General features: G+C 38.1%; 1 protein-coding gene across 3 annotated transcripts in view; it reads right to left on the reverse strand.

The window, feature by feature from the left end:
• Positions 1 to 15,333: 15,333 nt before the first annotated feature.
• gria1a (glutamate receptor, ionotropic, AMPA 1a) overlaps positions 15,334 to 19,692 on the reverse strand; it is a 146,162-nt gene continuing 141,803 nt past the window's right edge. For 2 of the 3 annotated variants that reach the window (XM_056472346.1, XM_056472343.1), the window contains exon 16: positions 15,334 to 17,007. In XM_056472346.1, coding sequence (XP_056328321.1) covers positions 16,840 to 17,007 — 168 coding nt within the window. In that variant the 3' untranslated portion in view covers positions 15,334 to 16,839. The remainder of the gene's footprint in view (positions 17,008 to 19,692) is intronic. The other variant, XM_056472345.1, reaches the window with a different exon arrangement.

Here is a 19,692-nt window from a genome sequence, read left to right on the forward strand (position 1 = left end):
GGAATAAATCGCATATAAGACAAGCAAATACAGCAGCGTTTCCAACAAAGTAGTCAAAGAGAACAAAATAGTCACTTCCTGATTAACTGGCAGCAAATATCAAAAGTAAAAACGGAATTTGCTGTAGGAGAAGCTGCATGAATCTTTTCTTTATTTAATAAATTACTCGCGCCTCAGAAGACAATACCAACATGCAATGAATGCATGGTAGTGGTGTAGGAGTAAGAAGCTGAGCACCTTACTCCTCACACAGATTCTTGACTATTCCGGAGGTCATTAATAATATACTAACACTAATAAAGGCGTTTTACAATGACCCAAACAACATTTCAGATGTTTTACAATGTGCTCAGCCTGCTGGTTTGTCCATTCACACACATTATCACCACATGATCTCTTATAACAAAATCACATGACTCTTATTAATGCGCATACTGGAATTTGTTCATTAAAAGTGTTTCCATTGTAGTTTATGCACATTTTTCTTATTGGATTAAAAGTTTATTCTACTCAGTTATGTGCCTTAGTTTTTTATGCATGTTTTCAAAACTTGTGTGCATCATGGCGTTTCCAGCAACCATTTTTTATGCGCATATCCAAAATCCAAAAAATAGGTGGATGGAAACGTAACTACTGTCTAGCCACCTTCTAAGGACAACATAATTTTGACATCCAATAACGACGTGAAATGATGTTGATATTTGGTTGATTTTAAGTTATGTTGGAAAGTGACCAAAATCCATCCATCTTAGACCAACGTCATATTGACATCATATTGACGTCCAATAGCGGGCAGCTAGCTCTTTGCAACTCTCACATGGTCGCCCACTGAAGCCAAGCAGGGCTGCGCTTGGTCAGTACCTGGATGGGAGACCACATGGAAAGCTAGGTTACTGCCAGAAGTGGTGTTAGTGAGGTCAGCAGGGGGCAATCAACCTGCGGTCTGTGTTGGTCCTAACACCCCACTTTATACTGCTCAGTGAGTGCTGTCTTTTGGATGAGATGGTAAACTGAAGTCTCGACTCTCTGTGGTCATGAAAAAATCCCTGGGTGTTCTTTGAAAAAGAATAGGGATTTAACCCCGGCTTCCTGGCCAAATTTTCCCACTGGCCTCTGTCCATTATCATAATTGCTCTCCTCTCCACCAATCAGCTCAGGTGTGGTTTGCAGTCTGGCACAGTATGGTTGCAGTCACGTCATCCAGGTGGATGCTGCACACTGATGGTAGATGAGGAGATTCCCCACAATGTGTAAAGCGCTTTGAGAGCCCTGAAAATTGCTGTATAAAATGCAAGATATTATTAATTATTATTATTATTATTATTATTATTAAATACTGATATTTATTCGTCAGGTATGGCAACCAAAATCCAATGTCTGATAGACATCATAGTGTTAACGCCCACACAATGTTAAGCGATCACATCATAAGAATTTGATAATTGGTTGATTTTAGGTTGGACAGGGACGTCGGCTTGATGTTTTAGTTTTGATTTCAACACTATCTTTATTTCCAAATAAAATGCAACGTACCCACAATATTGGTGTACAACCGTCATGTTGACGTCCTGTGCCTGCTAGGTAGGGACTGTGGAGGTAACTCATTGTCATGTTTAATAAATCAGTTGATTTCATATTGCTGGAATTGACCAAATCACAAGAGCTATGGGCATAAAGGAATGGACATGATCTGCAGCAATACTCTGTGGTAGGCTGTGGTATATATACACGAAAATATCCTCCACAACATTACACCACTATTATCAGCCTGAAATGCTGATACAGAGCAGGTAGGCTTCACGTTTTTTTATGCAGTTTACACTAAGTTCTGACCCAACCAACCAGTTTTTGTGAGCCCACAAAAGTCAGTTATAGCTTAAGTTTTCTCCCTGGTGTGCTCCACTAATGCTGCTGGAACTCAACTGCTTCAAGGTTTGACATGTTGTGTGTTCAGAAATGCTCTCCTGCAGACCTCAGCTTGAAACCATCTGACCTTTCTCCTCTTACCATCACCAACAAGGCACTGTTCACTGCATACTCTTGATTTTTCAAACCATTTTCTGTAAAACCCACAAATGTTTGTCCATGAAAATCAGCAGTTTGTGAAATACCCAGTCCAGCATCAAACATATGTTCAACCTCTCTTAAATTATTTTTCTTCCCAATTCCGATGATCAATTTGAAATTCGGCACATTGTCTTGATCACATCCATTTGCCTAAATGCAATGAATTACTGGCATGTGATAAGTGGCCTCATAAACCTTATTTACCTAATAAAATGGCCGGTGAGTGTACATTGTAAAGGGTTATTAGAGGGAAAAAAAGCCATATAAAAAGAAAGACTCTTTCGAGTACATGCAGCAAAAAAAAATTCACTTTAAAATAGTCATCACGCTCCGTTAGACACCAATAAAGCAATGCGACAATCTAATAGGAATTCTTTTTAGTTTTAATGAAAAAAGCCAGGTGCTGCAAGTCTCCAGTTTGTTTTTCACATGACCGTTTGCTGATCAGGTGCACTTCTGCCAGTTTAGAAAAAACAGCTTTGAATATGTGGACTGAGATATTGATTCCACCAGAGAGTCTGCGTAGTTCAAGAGCAGCCAGTGCCTGTGACCTCACTCAACATGTGCCTGCCGCTCATTGCTCGACATGCTTTCAAGTGTTTTTCAGGGATCAAAAAGTGGAAAAGCTTGTTCTGCTGTTTTAGATGTGCTACTCAAAACCTCAGAGGTTGTTGCTCCTTCAGGAAAAGCACGCCGGAGAGATTTTTAATGGAGGCTTTTTTAGGACTTGTGTTGTGAGTCATTCAGTCATTGGACTTCAGGCTATATTTACACCCTGATGACAAAATCTTAAACCTGGCCTCTCTCTTAAGGGGGTGGTTGTGATGTTCTGAAAGGTCCAGAAATAGTTTTTGAATCCAATGAATGAACTGAAATGATTGTTAAGCCATAATTGTAACGTTGTTCATTTTCACAGAAGCATAGAAATTCATCTCAGATAATTTGGAGGTGTTTTTGAGTACATCTCGGTGACAAGCCCAACCTTCGCCGAGAACGGATTATGTTTCTCTGCCGTAAAGCATTCTGACATTCAGAATGATATTAAACTTCAATGGACTCAGATCAAGGTTCACCGATCATTCTTGCAGGCGCTGAATCCATTATTCAAGGTTAGAGATGCTGTTTACTGAAATGAAAATGGGCTGCATCTATTATACATTCGCATTAGACTCAAAGCAAAAGTGCTGCTTTCTGTTTGTTAGAAGTAATGTACGGTTTGAGAATACAAAGACACTACCAGGAACTTGCGTATGAGATGTGAGACCTGCACTGCTATTACATTCATTGCTCTTGCAAAAGGTAATTATCTATATTATTACACAAATGATCACCAGTTATTTATCCATTTTCATAGTACAGCTTTTATTGTATTTCTTAAAAAGCTAGTTTGTGCCAAATATATATATAAAATATATATATATATATATATAAAAAGGAGTAATAAATAAATAAGGAGTAATAATTTACTCAACATGTTAAAAAAATGTTAAAGAAGTTGAAAAATTGCTACCATAAAAATCATAGTTCAGCTCTAAATCTACAAAAAAAAAAAAAGGAGCACAATAAAAGTGCTCATGAGCTGTGCACTTCTGTAAGTGACCTGAAACCAATTGATAGATGCAAAACAATTAAGTAATAAAGCCCGTTGTGTGATGTTAATTGGAAGTAGAAACTAAGTAGAAAACAATTATATAAGGTTTCTGAAAAATGTTGACACATGCAGAGAGATATTGCACAAAAGTAAGAAAAAGGGATTAAACTAGGATTTTAAAGCTACCCTGGCTGAATTTAGCCTTGACTCAGGTGAAATTATATCTCTCTATGGAAATTTATTCTTTGCCTGCTCCAGAGCAGGCTTACAACCAGGCTAGGATTTTATCCTGTTTATTTTGTCATTTAACCATTAATGCTACTAGAAATTTATGGCCATTAACATTAGAGGTTTGAACCTACACTGGTCTGACGGTTCGGTTCTGATTATTATGCTATTGATTCGGTTCAGTTCGATATCTCTGTGCGTCACGGTGCATTGACGATGTTTTCCATAGACAATTTGATATTTTACTTCACAGCACAGGCGACGCAGTGGTGCAGTAGGTAGTGCTGTTGCCTCACAGCAAGAAGATTGCTGGTTCGAGCCTCGGCTGAATCAGTTGGCGTTTCTGTGTGGAGTTTGCATGTTCTCCTTGCGTTCGCGTGGGTTTCCTCCGGGTGCTCCGGTTTCCCCCACAGTCCAAAGACATGTGGTACAGGTTAATTGGGTAGGCTAAATTGTCTGTAGTGTATGTGTGTGTGTGAATAAGCGTGTATGTGTTTCCCAGTGATGGGTTGCAGCTTGAAGGGCATCCGCTGCATAAAACAAATGCTGGATAAGTTGGCGGTTCATTCCGCTGTGGCAACTGCAGATTAATAAAAGGGACTAAGCCGAAAAGAAAATTAATGAATGAACTTCATAGCAAAACAATTCTGGTCCTAATGTATAAATATATTTATAAACGATTTGTAATACAATTTTGTCTTTTAATACAAACAGTCAAATATCAGACATCCCAACTCTACGCATCTCTCTCAATTGCATAGAGACTCCCGGATGCCCGCAAACGAATGATAATCTCCTGGGAATCTCCCGCGCGGTACTTAAAGTACATCGGGCACCCCTCTCCACCGCATCCCTACCAGCTCCTCAGGTACGTTGCGCGCACATGCCCCACCGCTCTTCAGATATGTCCCACACACAACCCCCCACCGCTCTTCAGATACATCCCGCACAACTCACCCCTCACCTCGAACAAACTTTTGCCGTGACAATCACAATAATCAAAACCGCCCTCAAGCGGAAGGCATTTCCAGGAGTTCTTCCCTTGTGTCCCCAGTCGGGCTCATAACAGACTGGAGGTCAGCCGGGACTGTCCTGCTTCACTGTTCCTGCTCGCCTCTCAACAATGACAAGCAAGGCTCCGGTGCAACTCTGTAATCCGTTCATCCGTCATCCCGTCTCGCTTCATGTGTGCTTCCATACATCTTTCGGCTCTCAGTGTTGCTCATTTAACTTCACCATCCATCTTACCCGGCAACTTTCTGCACACAAAACTGGATACGGTAGACAAAGGGGTGCGCCTTCATTTTAACTTTTGATTCCCTGCATACCGTTTAGTGATTTCCTTCTCAAAGAGGAGATCAAAGGTTGTGCTGGGATGAATCAGTGAAAGGTGGCTTTGTAGGACAGGAGTGAAATCATGGGTGCATTAGTGTGACTGCTGGCGGTACAGGGGATCTGTCACTGCACTGATGAGTCTGTGTGATTAACAGGCCTCTGCTCTTTGCACAGACCGCAGAACAGTGGGAGGCCACGATGAGCCAATGCACAAATACAGTACAGTGCTGTTTTTTTCTCGCCTGCTCATTCTTATACATGTGTTTGTAGCATGTGCAATCTGTTTTTTGGTGGATCACTCATTGCTCCCACTATTATATGGACAATTGTAGCTAAACATAAAAATCAGAAACCCCTAGTTACAACAAAAAATAAAGATGAAGATAAAATTTATTGTAAAGGAGAACTTTGTCATATAATTTAAGTCAAAAGCATTTGCTAAATGACTAAAATAAACTATACAGATTTTCTACAGTAAAAGGCATAAAGAGTGTTTTTTTTTCTCACTTTCAATTATTTACAATGAACATGGGGTTGAAAGATTTGACATCTCAGTGTTGGAAAATTACAACAAAGTATGACAAGTCATACAAATCATATTAAAATACAACTCTGGAAAAAAAGAGAATTAATCAGACTACTGCATTTGTCTGTTCATTTCAGCATCAATATCGCAATATGCACATTCCCAATAGTCACATCGTAGGACCTGCAATGTCGAGTTATAACAGTTCTGGACACCTGAGAATTGTGCAGAGTTGTACCAAAATGGAAAGTTTTTCATTTGCATGTGTTTTTAAGGCCTGTCAAAGTATTCAAGCACAAGGAATTTTGTAACCTTAATAAAGAATACTTTTATTGAATTATTTATAAGATTTTTGCAGTATTATATTACATTTTGTTATTCAAATTCTGTACCTGAATGCTATTTAACTGCTCCATCTCTTGCTTAAGCCCGTCTCATTTTAAAAATAAGAGATCCACATACACTGGAAATATAAGCTGTGTTAAACTTAGAAATTAAAGTCCGGAAATCATTCTTGCTATCTCACTATGAAGCATTGTGACCAATCAAACGTTGCTGGAGGTGTGCAGATTAATGATCATGTGGGTAATGTCAGAGTCTGTGTTTTGTTCTGATTGTCCTGTTTTTCAGTGGTCTTTACATTCACAGGATTTTCATGAGAACGAGTAAATAATGGTGTTTGAGTATCAAACTTGTATTATTTAACTACGCTTAGCTATATCCAGGTTTTCATTATATGGTACCTACAGTATACAGCGGGGAAAATAAGTATTAAACACGTCATCTTTTTTCTCAGAAAACATTTCTAAAGGTGCTGTTGACTTGAAATTTTCCCTTGATGTTGGTAACAACCAAAGAAATCCATATGCAAAGAAAAATCTAATTAGTTTACAAATTAAAGTTCTGCATAATAAAATGAAATGATTCAGGGGAAAAAATTAAACACATGAAGAAAGAGAGATGCAGAAAGGCAGTAAAAGCCCAGACAGCAGCTGAAATCTCTCAGTAGTTCTTCAGCAACCCTCTGCCCTTTGTCACTGTAAATTGATATTAGCTGCTTCAGTCCAACATCTACATTAGCAGGATGATGAAGATGAAACCAGGGTGGACATTTCAGTAGGACAATGATACAAAACACAGCCAAGAAAACTCTGAAATGCTTTCAGAGAAAGAAAAATCAAAGCTGTAGAATGGCCCAACCAAATCACCTGACTTGAATCTAATAGAAAATACGAAATAAACATAACGAGACAGACGAAAAACAGACGAGACCTACAGAACCATTAAGATTTTTACACTCTGAAGTCTGTGAAAAACTGAAACCTGAGCAATTCACATGACTTCATTTTTCATATGAGAGGCGTCTTTAAGCTGCCATCACCAAAAAAAAAAAAAACCTTTAATATAAAGTAATAAATATGTTTCAGTAGTTTTACCTTGAGTCATTTCATTGTTATTACACATAACTGATTTTTCAGATTTAGTTTTTTGTTTTGTTTTAATGCTTGTATTGTTTGGGTTTTTACCAAAATCTGGTTAAATTCCATGTCAACAGCTCCTTTAGGAATACTATTCCCAGGAAAAAACATGACATGCTCAATACTTATTTTCCCCGCCGTATCAGTGATAAGTGCATTTCCTCACAGAAGTCTTGGACCTTTTCTTTTAACTTCCGATAAAAAAGGAAAAAAAAAATGCTTTAACCATTTTAATTACACCTAAAAGAGCATGGAGTAGCGTGATCTAAAATGAGATGACTTTCCGTCATGCTTGATGCATGTTAACTTCTATGAACCACATTCATCCATCCACCTTGCACCCTGAGCCATTCTGCCTCTCTGTGATGAGACTGTAGTGTCAGATCAGACTCGGATCAAATATTCTGCCCCCTTACAATTCATGATTAATATCAATCTCAGAGCCTGAAAGCTCGGGCAGAGCACCGTGTGTCACTTAAGATATCCTTTGCTTGTATTTTTTATAGCACATCACTGCGAGTCACATTTCCATGAATGTTTATGTCTGTATTTTATTGGAAATCTGGATGCGGATGCTCGGATAAAAGCAGCTGTGACTGAGTGGGCTACGACACGATTGTTCAGCCAAAAGGAAGAAGGATAGATTGATGGGAAATAATACAAATCACAGGGAGGGGAGTATGAGAGAAGAGCAAAGAAAGGAAAAGAAAAGAGCGTGGGATTGAGGCACAGTGGCAGGTGTCATGGATCCTCTCATGCCGTCTCTCACACCCACACAGTGTCTTCATTATGTATGCTGTTCGGGCCCACACAATCACACACATTACAATGCCACAGTCAAAGTGTGAGCAATCAAACAGCTCAGGCTACCAGGTAACATACTGCTCTTTTAGACTGCCTTAAAATTGAGGTGTTCTTTTGTACCGATTGCTTTTCTTGGGCTTTTCCGATGGGAGCATGTCATGGTAGCCATTGCAGCATGTGGGGGTTTGGATAATGAACATCTATACAACAGTCAGTTCTGGTTCACAAGTTGAATTGGTATCACTTCACTTATCTGGGTTTATTAGTGCTAGGGCTTTTCATTGTCTCTTAAGACACTGAATCATTTGTTAAAACCGTGTTCAAATACACGGATTAATTCAGGAATTAAACAAAACCATATTTAACAGAAAGCCATTGAATTCTTACCACATGATTCAAATATGATCGGTCATTAAGGATTGGCTATTATTAAAGTTATTGAATAATTCACTCAAATGATTTAATTATGCTGTTTAACTCAGGAATGAAACAGGAATTTGTTTTTAGTAGGGATCTATTGAAATATTCACTTAACTTATACAAATACACAGATTCATCTAGGTAACAAGACTGTCTTTATACACTCACTGGCCACTTTATTAGGTACACCTTACTAGCGCTATTGGATTGAGATCTGGTGACTGTGGAGGCCATTTGAGTACAGTGAACTCATTGTCATGTTCAAGAAACCAATTGGTTCAAAGGGGCCCAAAAGTGTGCCAAGAAAATATCCCCCACACAATTACACAACCACCACCAGCCTGAACCGTTGATACAAGGCAGGCTGGATCCATCCTTTCATGTTGATGATGCCAAATTCTGACTCAGAATGTCGCAGCAGAAATAAGGACTCATCAGACCAGGCAAATGATTTTCCCATTTTCTATTGTCCAATTTTGGTGAGCCTGTGTGAATTGAAGCCTCAGTTTCTTGTTCTTAGCTGACAGGAGTGGCACCCGGTGTGGTCTTCTGCTGCTGTAGCCCATCCTCCTCAAGGTTAGGCATGATGTGTGTTCAGAGATGCTCTTCTGCATACCTCTGTAGTACTGAGTGGTTATTTTAGTTACTGTTGCCTTTCTATCAGCTCTGGCCATTCTCCTCTGACCTCTGGCAACAGAGCATTTGCTCCCACAGAACTGCCGCTCAGTGGATATATAATCTTTTTAAGACCATTCTCTGTAAACACTAGAGATGGCTGTGCATGAAAATCCCAGTAGATCAGCAGTTTCTGAAATACTCAGACCAGCCCGTCTGGCACCAACAAGCTTGCCACGTTCAAAGTCACTTAAATCACCTTTCCTATCATTTTAATGCTCAGTTTGAACGGCAGCAGATCATCTTGACCATGTCTACATGCCTAAATGCATCGAGTTGCTGCCATGTGATTGGCTGATTAGAAATTTTTACAATTCACAAGCAGTTGGACAGGTGTACTTAATAAAAGAGTGTTAACAAGCCATTTAATCATTAAACGGTTTGAAAATATAGATTCATTCAGGAATGATGCAAATCTCTATTAGTGAGCCACTGAATAATTGACTCAAATGATTTGTTCAAATATGCTGATTCATTCAGGATATAAACAGAATTTATTTGATCAGCCATCCATTGAATCTTTCACTGAAATAACTTGTTCAAATATGCAGATTCAATCAGGAATAAAGCAAAACTAAATCATTCTCTTAAACTGTTTGTTTAAAAAAAGGCTATCTGCCTTTTTCAAGGCAATGAGGAATGAAAAGGAACAGCTTCATCCAATAAGCTCATTTTGAAAACGTAGCACTACACATTTCTGGAGATCGCAAATTATGTAGCCAGAAACATGTACAGCCTATATGGCTACATTTCGTCTTTAAAACAAACGCTATGGGGTGGTATGGTGCGGTTTCTTTTTGCACTTACACTTACCACATCAATCTGTGCTTTTAAAAACACTATTGGTTTGGTTTAGGGAAGGTGGAGGGTGGGTCAGTCGATCGGTCAGTCAGTCAGTCAGTCAACAGCGGCCGCTGGTGGATTTACGCAAGAACAGCAGGCACGAGTTCTCAAAAAGTATACACAGAGGTCTGTGAAAAAAAAAAACGGCAAAAAAACAAACAAACAAAAAAAACCCCGTAGCTCTTGGGATGTATTTGGTGCCCCCCAGAAATTTATGTAGTGGTACGTGTAAGAATGAGCCTGAGCTGGCTTTTCAGCGAGCCACTGAATCATTCACTCAAAAGATTTATTCAAGAATGAAACCAGACTGCCAGCAGAGACATGGAATCATTTGTTTAAATATACAGATTCAGCAATGATACAAAACTTTCATAATTAGTGATCGACTGAATAATGGACTCAAATGATTTGTTCAAATATGGTGATTCATTCAGGATATAAACAAAATGTATTTTCATCGGTCATCATTCATACTCTCACAAAACATTTGTTCAAATATGCAGATTCAATCAGGAATAAAGCAAAACAATAGTTATAAACAAGCCATTGAATCAATCCCTTCAGCTCTTTAAAAGGCAGATTCATTCAAGAATGAAAAGGGACAGCTTTATCTGTGAGCCATTGAATTGTTCACTCAAATTTATTTAAATACTCACATTTATTCAGGGCTGAAACCAGACTGTCTTTATCAGAAATGTGTTGTGTAATGTGCTTAAACAATTTGTTCAAATATGGAATGAAACTTTATAAACGAACATTTAATCTTTCACTGAAATTATTCAGTCAAAACACTGATTCATTTAGTAACTATCCATCTTTGGCTTTGCTTCCAACAATTTCTCTTTGCAGAACGCATATAGAGTTGCAAAAATATCAAAAAAGGAAAAAAAGACAGGAATGTATAGATAGGATAGATTGGAAATGGTCTTTGCTTTAAAAATTAACGATGTTCTGGAAGATCAAAGGAGTAAAGGAGGCTAACAAGTGTCACACATCCTCAGAGAAATGAGAGACAAACCCATAATTCATGAACAAACGAATCTTCCTCTCCAGTGTCATGGCAAACAACAGGACTATGTTGAAAAAGCCACATCTGACGCTTCGCACAGTATGCCAGCTTTCAGACTAAACTGTCCTACTTGGAAATAGAGCAGAACTGATTATAAACCTAATATGCAAAAAGAGATATTCAGCCTCAACAGAGGCCTGCCTATCATGTGTGGAATTACACCACATCTAACAAATCATCTTGACAGAATGTCACAAATAAGTCTCTGGAGAGCAAATCATAAAGAAAGAAAACAACAACTTTCCGTTATTACCTTCTGCATCTTCACTCGAGGTTGAGGATTTGTCCTGAAGGAACTGCAACAGACATTGACGATCACTGAAGTTTCAGCACAGAGATGATTGTGAATAATATTGGCTACAGCTGTGACTGCTGCATTTCACGCACTGTAGTAAAGCTGTTTTGATATCCACAGCGTGTCTTGAATAGACTTAAAATGCAACGCAGGGCATCAGACCAAGCTAAAAATGAGGGAACAAACACCTGTTTCTTGGTTCCACGTTTTGTTAATATCTCCATAATTAGAGCCATGGGGCATCCCAATTAACTCCTTCCATTGTTTCTGCAGGGGAGTTTAAACTGACGGAGATTAAAGAATTAATAATTTCTAAAACGATTGGGTCGGAGGCAACATGTGCTACTGGTTAAACGTCAGTGAATACGTGTGGGATGCACCTGTAGGTAATTAAAACAGCGAGTCAAGCTCTAGAGATATGCTTCGAAATACATTAAACACAAATCTTATAAAATTGGCCACTTATCAAGTCATGAATAAAACATAATGGATTTATAATCAGTTTTATTATTTCCATGAAATAACGCTCATTTTAATATTTAGCTAATTAATTCACACCTAAAGCGGAAGTATTTATTACAAAAAAGGGACATAACTTCTAAAACATTACACTAATATCAGATAAAAAAAAAACTCTGTATTTTGTTCACAGGTGTTTTTGTTTATTTATGGCTAAAAGTTGCATTATGGGATCTTGATTTCTGCTCTGTCAAATTTTGATGTTGAAAATTCAACTCTGCAGTTTAACAAAGTTTATTGACATTTTATGAAACAATATACACCACCTAACAAAAGTTGTGTTGCCTATCCAAGTTTTAGGAACAACAAATAATAACTTGACTTCTAGTTGATCATTTGGTACCAGAAGTGGCTAATATGAAAGGCAAAGATCTCTAGATTACGCTTATTTAACCAAAATAAAATGATTATGCCATGATTTTTAATTATTTAATTAAGACAGTAAGGTCTGACTTTTCTTAGACAAAAGTCTTGTCACTTAACAAAAATAATGTACAGTATAAAATAATGTCATGGTGCACACTGTAAAAGCGAATAGTAATCCTTACTATGAAAATTCTAGTGTGTTTACTTAATTTAACCAAATTGTGGAGTTTACTAGAATTTGAGTAAAATTGCCTATAATGGCTAAGCCATGCTGTCAGTGGAAAAAGAATGAATGTTGTGTATGACTCCCATGAGCTTGGAGGACTGCATCCATACATCTCTGCAATGACTCAAATAACTTATTAATAAAGTAATCAAAAATGGCAGAGAAAGCGTTCTTGAAGGACTCCCAGAGTTCATCAAGATTCTTTGTACTCATCTTCAATGCCTCCTTCATCTTACCCCAGACATGCTCAATAAAGTTCATGGTGACTGGGCTGGACAATCCTAGAGCACCTTGACCTTCTTTGCTTTCAGGAACTTTGATGTAGAGGCTGAAAGTATGAAAAGTAGTGCTATCCTGCTGAAGAATTTGCCCTCTCCTATTGTTTGTAATGTAATGGGCAGCACAAATACCTTGACATCTCAGGCTGTTGATGTTGCCATCCCCTCTGCAGATCTCTTGCACGCTCCCATACTAAATGTAACCCCAAATGATTTTTCCTTCACCAAACTTAACCGTTTTCTGTGAGAATCTTGAGTCTATGTGGGTTCCAATAGGTCTTCTGAAGTATTTGTGATGATTGGGATGCAGTTCAACAGATGATTTATTGGAAAAAATTTCCTTCTGCCACTTTTTTAAATGATCAACTAGAAGTCAAGTTATCATTTGTTGCTCTTTCATCTTGAATCAACGACAAGTCTTTTGTCAGGTAGTGTATTGTATAATAAATAAAATATAGAGAATTAATTCTGTAATGTCACAATAAAGTTACTGGCAGTTTATTACAATTTATTAAATATATATAAATGCTAATAAAAGATCAAGTTTTCTTAATGCAATTCAAAAGCATTAAAAAACACGGAAACTGTTAATTTACAAATATTTTTTTACAGTGTAGATTCCCACTTTTGCAAGGCAAAGACCCAGATCTTGGTAAGTGTGTTTAGAAAAATTTTATTCATTATTGATTGAATGAATTTCCAGTAAATTTGATTCAACCACATCTCTCTTTTGTGATAAAAAAGGAAATAAACAAACAAAAACTAAAACAACAAAACATCCCAAATAAAAATGCTCAAGATTGCGGAATCAAGAAGTAAGTGAGCATGAACAATACATTTTTGCATTTAAAACACCCCCAAAATAAAAAAAATTATCAACATTGTAATAGCGGAAACACAAAGACTTCTCTCAGATTTCTCTCTGAACTAATCAAAATCAACATCAGTGAGTATATCCATCGTTTTTTTTTTTCACAGCGATGTGTAAACCACTAGTTCAGTCAACTCTTCAAAATCTCCCGGCGGTATAAATGTTAAATGTCTCACTTGAACTTTACAAATCTTTTACTGCTTATAAAATACTGCTCTCACATGAGGCCATAAAGGACCGCAGTCTTCGGTGTCTAATAAAACACGTCAAGGAAATGGAAAGAAAAAGCCAGAGAAATACAAGCGTTTCGATGGCTACACAGTGTGTCATATTTGGCGGTACAATGGCAGTGTGAAGGGGGAAGGCTGAATAGGTAGAGCTGTTTATGTTGAGCTGGAAGCCATGTTTTGAATGCCTGCAGTGATGAAGCCAAGAGCTAAGAAAGGTCAGCTTGGCCCCGATCAATGATATCTCCACAAACATTATATCTCGAGGAGTGTGTGTACAGGACAGAACAGCCTGTGTTTCTACTGTTTTTGGATCATGTGGCTTTTCTGCTCACTTTTCGTTGCTAGGTTTATTAAAAGAAAACAACCACAAGTGATGGCTCAATACAAAGTGAAAATTCTGTTATCATTTACTAAGCATTGGTCTAGAACTTTGCTTCTGGAGCACAATAGAACATTTTGTGAAGAACCGAAATAAGTTTGTAATCAATGTATGAGGAAAAACCTATACATAAACTCAAAATTCCAATATGTAAATTTGGACGTGACAGAAGTTCTGAATAACTTGTTTTGGAAAAAGCTCTGACCTTTTTTCCCCCATCGGATTTGAAGTTTATTGGTTTATATAAGGTTTATATCTTCCACTTTTAATGTTTTTTCTCTCCCAGGATTGTAAAATATAACATTCGAATTTGAGATATAAACCCATATAAACCCAAAAGGTTATACCATGCAGTCATGAATTTTTTCCCACCGAATTGCAAGTTAGTCTCGCAATTATTTTTATATTTGTGTCTTGTGAACTTCCCCCATCAGAATTGCAGATATTACCTTATGAGAAACTTAAAATCGTAAAAATTCTGAGTTTACATACAGCGTTTCTGCAGCTTTCACCAAGACAAATTTAAGACTTTTTAACACCCTTTTAAGACCATTATGAATGAAATTTTACACTTAGGAAAAAATGTGAAGTTTTTTTTTCTAATGGCCAGTGGATTTTTTTTTTACTTGCCCCATTAAAATTCAAACACGTTTTCCAAAAGCATACTTAAAAAATGTTATTGAAAAACAATGTTACTTTTGTTAAACATTTTTTTTTTAGATTGTTGGTTGTACCAATTGAGTATCTCTACATGGACAAAGGAAAATTAAGACCTGTTTAAAATGATTTAAGACCTACAACACAATATTTCAGTCAAGAGTTTTTAGGGCCTAAAATGTTGTTTTTGAAATTTAAGACATTTTAAGACCATGCGAACACCCTGTATATAGGTTTTTATCCTTGTCAAAATTATGGATTTATTTTAGTTTAGATATTTTTGAAATTCTAACTTTATTTCTCGCAATTTAGTATATATAATTCCCCATTTTTTTATTATAAGTTGAAAACTGCAAGATACTCGCATTCACAATTTTGAAAAGTCATTTTTGAGATGTTATCTTATCTCTAGTTTATAAATCAAAATGGCGAGGTACAAAGTTACATTTTAAGTCAAAATATATTAAATGTTTAATTTTCATTTTTTATTCTGCAACAGAAATATGTTTCAATAGAAAGAGACACGAGTAAATGATGGCAGAATTTTCACTTCTAACTGAACTGTCTCACTGCAAGTCAAAAAAGCCTTAATGGAGTATTTTACCCATATAAGCAAGATGACTGACATTTGGATGTGGCAGACAGTTTAAAATGTTCCATGTGGACGTACAATAGTAGTTTTGTAGTTTGTCATCGTTTTTGTCGCAGCAACACCATCATTCACAAAGGCTTTCCTTAAATGAGATCCGATGGTTTGTGATGGGGACAGGCTAGCTCATTACAGCCAATTTACCCACTGCTGAGCTCAAACTCAACTCCTTTCCCAGGAAGTGTTCCCAATGAAGTGGCAATCAAAACATGTGGCGTCTCGCTCCCCGGTCCCGATGAGGTATGGCGCCTGAAACCAGGCGTAGCAGCTATGCAACGTCCATGAGGTGGGGAAATCACAGAGCAAGATAATCAACAAGTTCAGTTCAGCTATGCTCTACCGATCGACAACAAATCAAACGTAATCCCTCGCTCGCTTTCAGATTTACATCAGAGTATTTACACTATCGACAGGCCGTTAAATGAGCTGATATGTTTCATCAGTAGGGAAATAAGCAACGTTGTTTATGGGGCACTGGAAATTGTCAATCTTTTGTTAGGTCTTGCTCATTACCTAAGAAACAATTTTGTGTTAGACATCTAAACGTAGACAGCTTGGCTAAAACAAAGCTAAACTTGGGCTGTCAATGAAAATCTAACAGACATCTAAAAATAGCCCAAAACTAGACTAGTCTTCAAATTAGACAGACTTTATAAGTGTTGTCATTGATTTCTGTTTATTTGATGACTAGTCTAGTTTTGGCCTATTCTTAGATGTCTATTAGATTTTCACTGACAGCCCAAATTTAGCCTTGTTTCAGCCAAGATTACTATTTTTAGACGTCTATTAGACATCTATTAGACATAAAAATTACTTGCTGGGCGGTTCTCTTTTGTAGTAAGTATAAGGGAAAAGGAACTTACAGAAATGCTGTATTTGTCATTTCATTTGAAAAAGGAGAGCCAATCCTCGCAAAGAAAAATCAAGACAACATTGCTGAACACTGATATTAACTAAAATATTGCACACTCAGACAGAAGTAAACATGTTTTTATAATATTGGCACAGCGCGAGTGTCGAATCGGACACGAAACTTCTGGTATTTATTTTTTAAAGTGTTTTTTTTTTTAATTCATGACACAAACGAACACTGTCCCTCCCCCCAAGAGTTCCACAGGCATGTTATTGCAGCACATTTTCCCCCTCTTTTTTTTAACGTTTTCTTTTTCTTTAGAAAAGAGTTTTATTGGTGGCTATTCACTGAGAAGAGTCTTGGAGTGCATTTTGGCAGTACGGTCGTCTGTTGCGGGCGGGCAGACAGACAGAGGGGCAGACGGCAGGTGAACGGGAGGTCCGTGCGTTACATGTGACGCGTGCCGCTCCGTCAAGATGGTCACATGCCAGAGGCTCCCAGGCCCATGCTGGCCGCGTGGCTCATGCACGGCAGCGTCTGCACAGCTTTGGGGAAGTCATGTGTGACGATCCGCCCGTTCTCCCCGCCGCTGCCGTTCCCGCTCATCCTGGTCAGCGTGGAGCAGTGCATGGCGTCGTTGATGGATTGCTGGGATGGAGACACAACAGCGTTAGACAGGAATACGGACACAGGCGCAGGACTGTTGCTCATTTTTAGTAGCAGACAGTAAAAGATGATTTAAGCATCTGCCTAATGGAGTATGCACATAAAATGTTTTGTCATGTGATGGCTGGGTAATTAGTTCGACAGCATTTGTGGAGGTAATCTGCAGGCTTTCGCCAACAGATTTTGGGTTTCTTGACTGTAATTGATCAACATGGTGGCTCGGGGGGCGCAACGCAATGCCTTTAGCAAAGCAAACTTACAAAACACTAATGAAACTATTACTCATGTTGATGCATTACAGTAAACAATCCAGTAATAGACGTAGTTCTGTCTTAAATAACATCAGCAGCTCTACCTACATCTAAAAACTAAGCTATGCATTCACCTGACAGCAATTTCCAATAGAAATTGGATTTCTTTTTGCATTTTTCTGCAGTTATTTGAACAAAATTATGTTATGACCTCCAACAATTAGTGCATGATTTGGAAACTGATGTGTTCAGTTCCATGATTCTTTAATAAAGATCTATGGTAGTTTCATTCATTCATTTTCCTTTAGCTTAGTCTCTTATTTATTAGGCGGTCAACACAGCGGAATGAACCACCAAATTTTCCAGCATATGTTTTATACAGCGGCTGCCCTTCCAACTGAAACCCAGTACAGGAAAACACCCATACACACTTACATTCACACACACTCATACTCTACAGCCATTTAGTTCATCCAATTTACTTATGGCGCATGACTGTGGGAGAAACACGAGCACCCGGAGGAAAACTACGCAAACACGAGGTGAACATGCAAACTCCACATAGAAACGCCAACTAGCCCAGCTGGGATTCGAACCAGCAACATTCTTGCTTTGAATCAACAGTGCTATTTTACACTTGATCATTACGATTTTATACAAGTCTACTAATTAGATTTCCCCGAAAAACTCTGCACTGTTTATTTCATTTGTACCTCTGTTCTGTTGTATTTGTCTGTGGTTGTAGATTATACACAATCACCCCAATCATTCTTAATGAATTCTTTCCAATTAAACTACTCAAGGCTATGCGTTTGACTGAATAAAACAAGCATAAAAAATAAAGTGCCCCCCCCACCCAAAAAAGATGGGCTGGAATGGTCATTGCCTCCAGGTGCTCCAGATTCCCCCAAAGTCCAAACACATGCACTACAGGTTAATTAAATAAGCTGGGTTGCAGCTGGGATGCGGCTGGATGGGCTGTGTAAAACATATGCTGGATAAGTTGGTGGTTCATTCCACTGTGGTGACCCCTAATAAAAAACACTAAGCAGAAGAAAAGAATGAATGAATGATCACAAAAAATATTTTGAAGAATGTTGGAAACTGTTAACCATTGACATATATAGCAGGAAATACAAATATTATGGAAGTCAGTGGTTACCGCTTCGCAACATGTCTTCTTTTGTGTTAAACAGAAACTCAAACTGCAACAAGTCAAGGGTGAGTAAATAATGACAGTTTTCTTTTTTTTTTGGGGGGGGGGGGGGGGGGGGGGGGTGAACTATCATTATACAGAACATTTTTAGATGAAACCATCTTGGTTATTAATTTAATGCAATTCAATGGTGACCATCACAATGAAACAATCAAAATAAGCAAGGGAATGTTAAATCAACACCGGAGGCTCCTGATGATGCTACAATTTTCATTTATTCATTATCCTTTGGCTTAGTCCCTTTATTCATCGGGGGTCGCCACAGCGGTATGAACCGCCAACCTATCCAGCATATGTATTAAAGAGCGGATGCCCTTCCAGCTGCAACCCAGTACTGGGAAACACCCATACACGCTCACATTCACACACATACACTACATGGAACATGGTTTCATCTAAAAACTTTATAGTGGTTGTTCACCCCCCCCCCCCCCCAAAAAAAAGTAGTTCTGTCATCATTTAATCACCCTTGACTAGTTTCTGTTTAACACAAAAGAAAACATGTTGGAAGCGGTAACCACTGACTTTCAACCATGTTTTTTACTTAAAATGTCCTACTACAGGAAAAAAGCTATCTTGCTTGGCCCAAGAATAAATAATTTTAGATATGCTTTATCTATCATATTATAAAAGATATGCTGTGGGCCAATGCTGTTGTGTTGTCAACTTTTTAATTGCTTCGCTAATGCATTGAGCGCCCCCCGGGACCACCATATTTATGTCCTCCAAACCAAAGCTGACACTGTAAAGCATCTCTGACATGCGAGTAGACAATAAACAGTCTTGATAGGCGTGTAACACGAGCTTAATTTGTTACGGTGATGTGCAAGTGAGAAATGTCATGGTTTTATTGCTGCTGTTGTGATGAGAAACCCGCCGCTGTAGTCGCAGCCACTGGGCCTGAAACCAAGGCTAATGATGTGTCCCTTTAAATGCCATTTTTTCCAATCTAGGAATGATTTCATTGGCCTCCACTTCGATGCGTTGGGGGATGAAGTCATACAGGCTGATGCAGACTAATTAGTTCGCCTATAATGACTTGGATTCCCGCTCGCCTAAAATGAAATATGGACAGCTGTGAAATGTGACTCCTGTCAATTGAATTAACAAAGCAAATCTATATTAATCTGTGCTATTATGGTATTACACGAGTGTGTAATACCCAGCTAAACTTGCCACAAATCCTACTTTGGGTAATTG

Source organism: Danio aesculapii, chromosome 14, assembly GCF_903798145.1.
Source record: "Danio aesculapii chromosome 14, fDanAes4.1, whole genome shotgun sequence".
Lineage (NCBI taxonomy): Eukaryota > Metazoa > Chordata > Actinopteri > Cypriniformes > Danionidae > Danio > Danio aesculapii.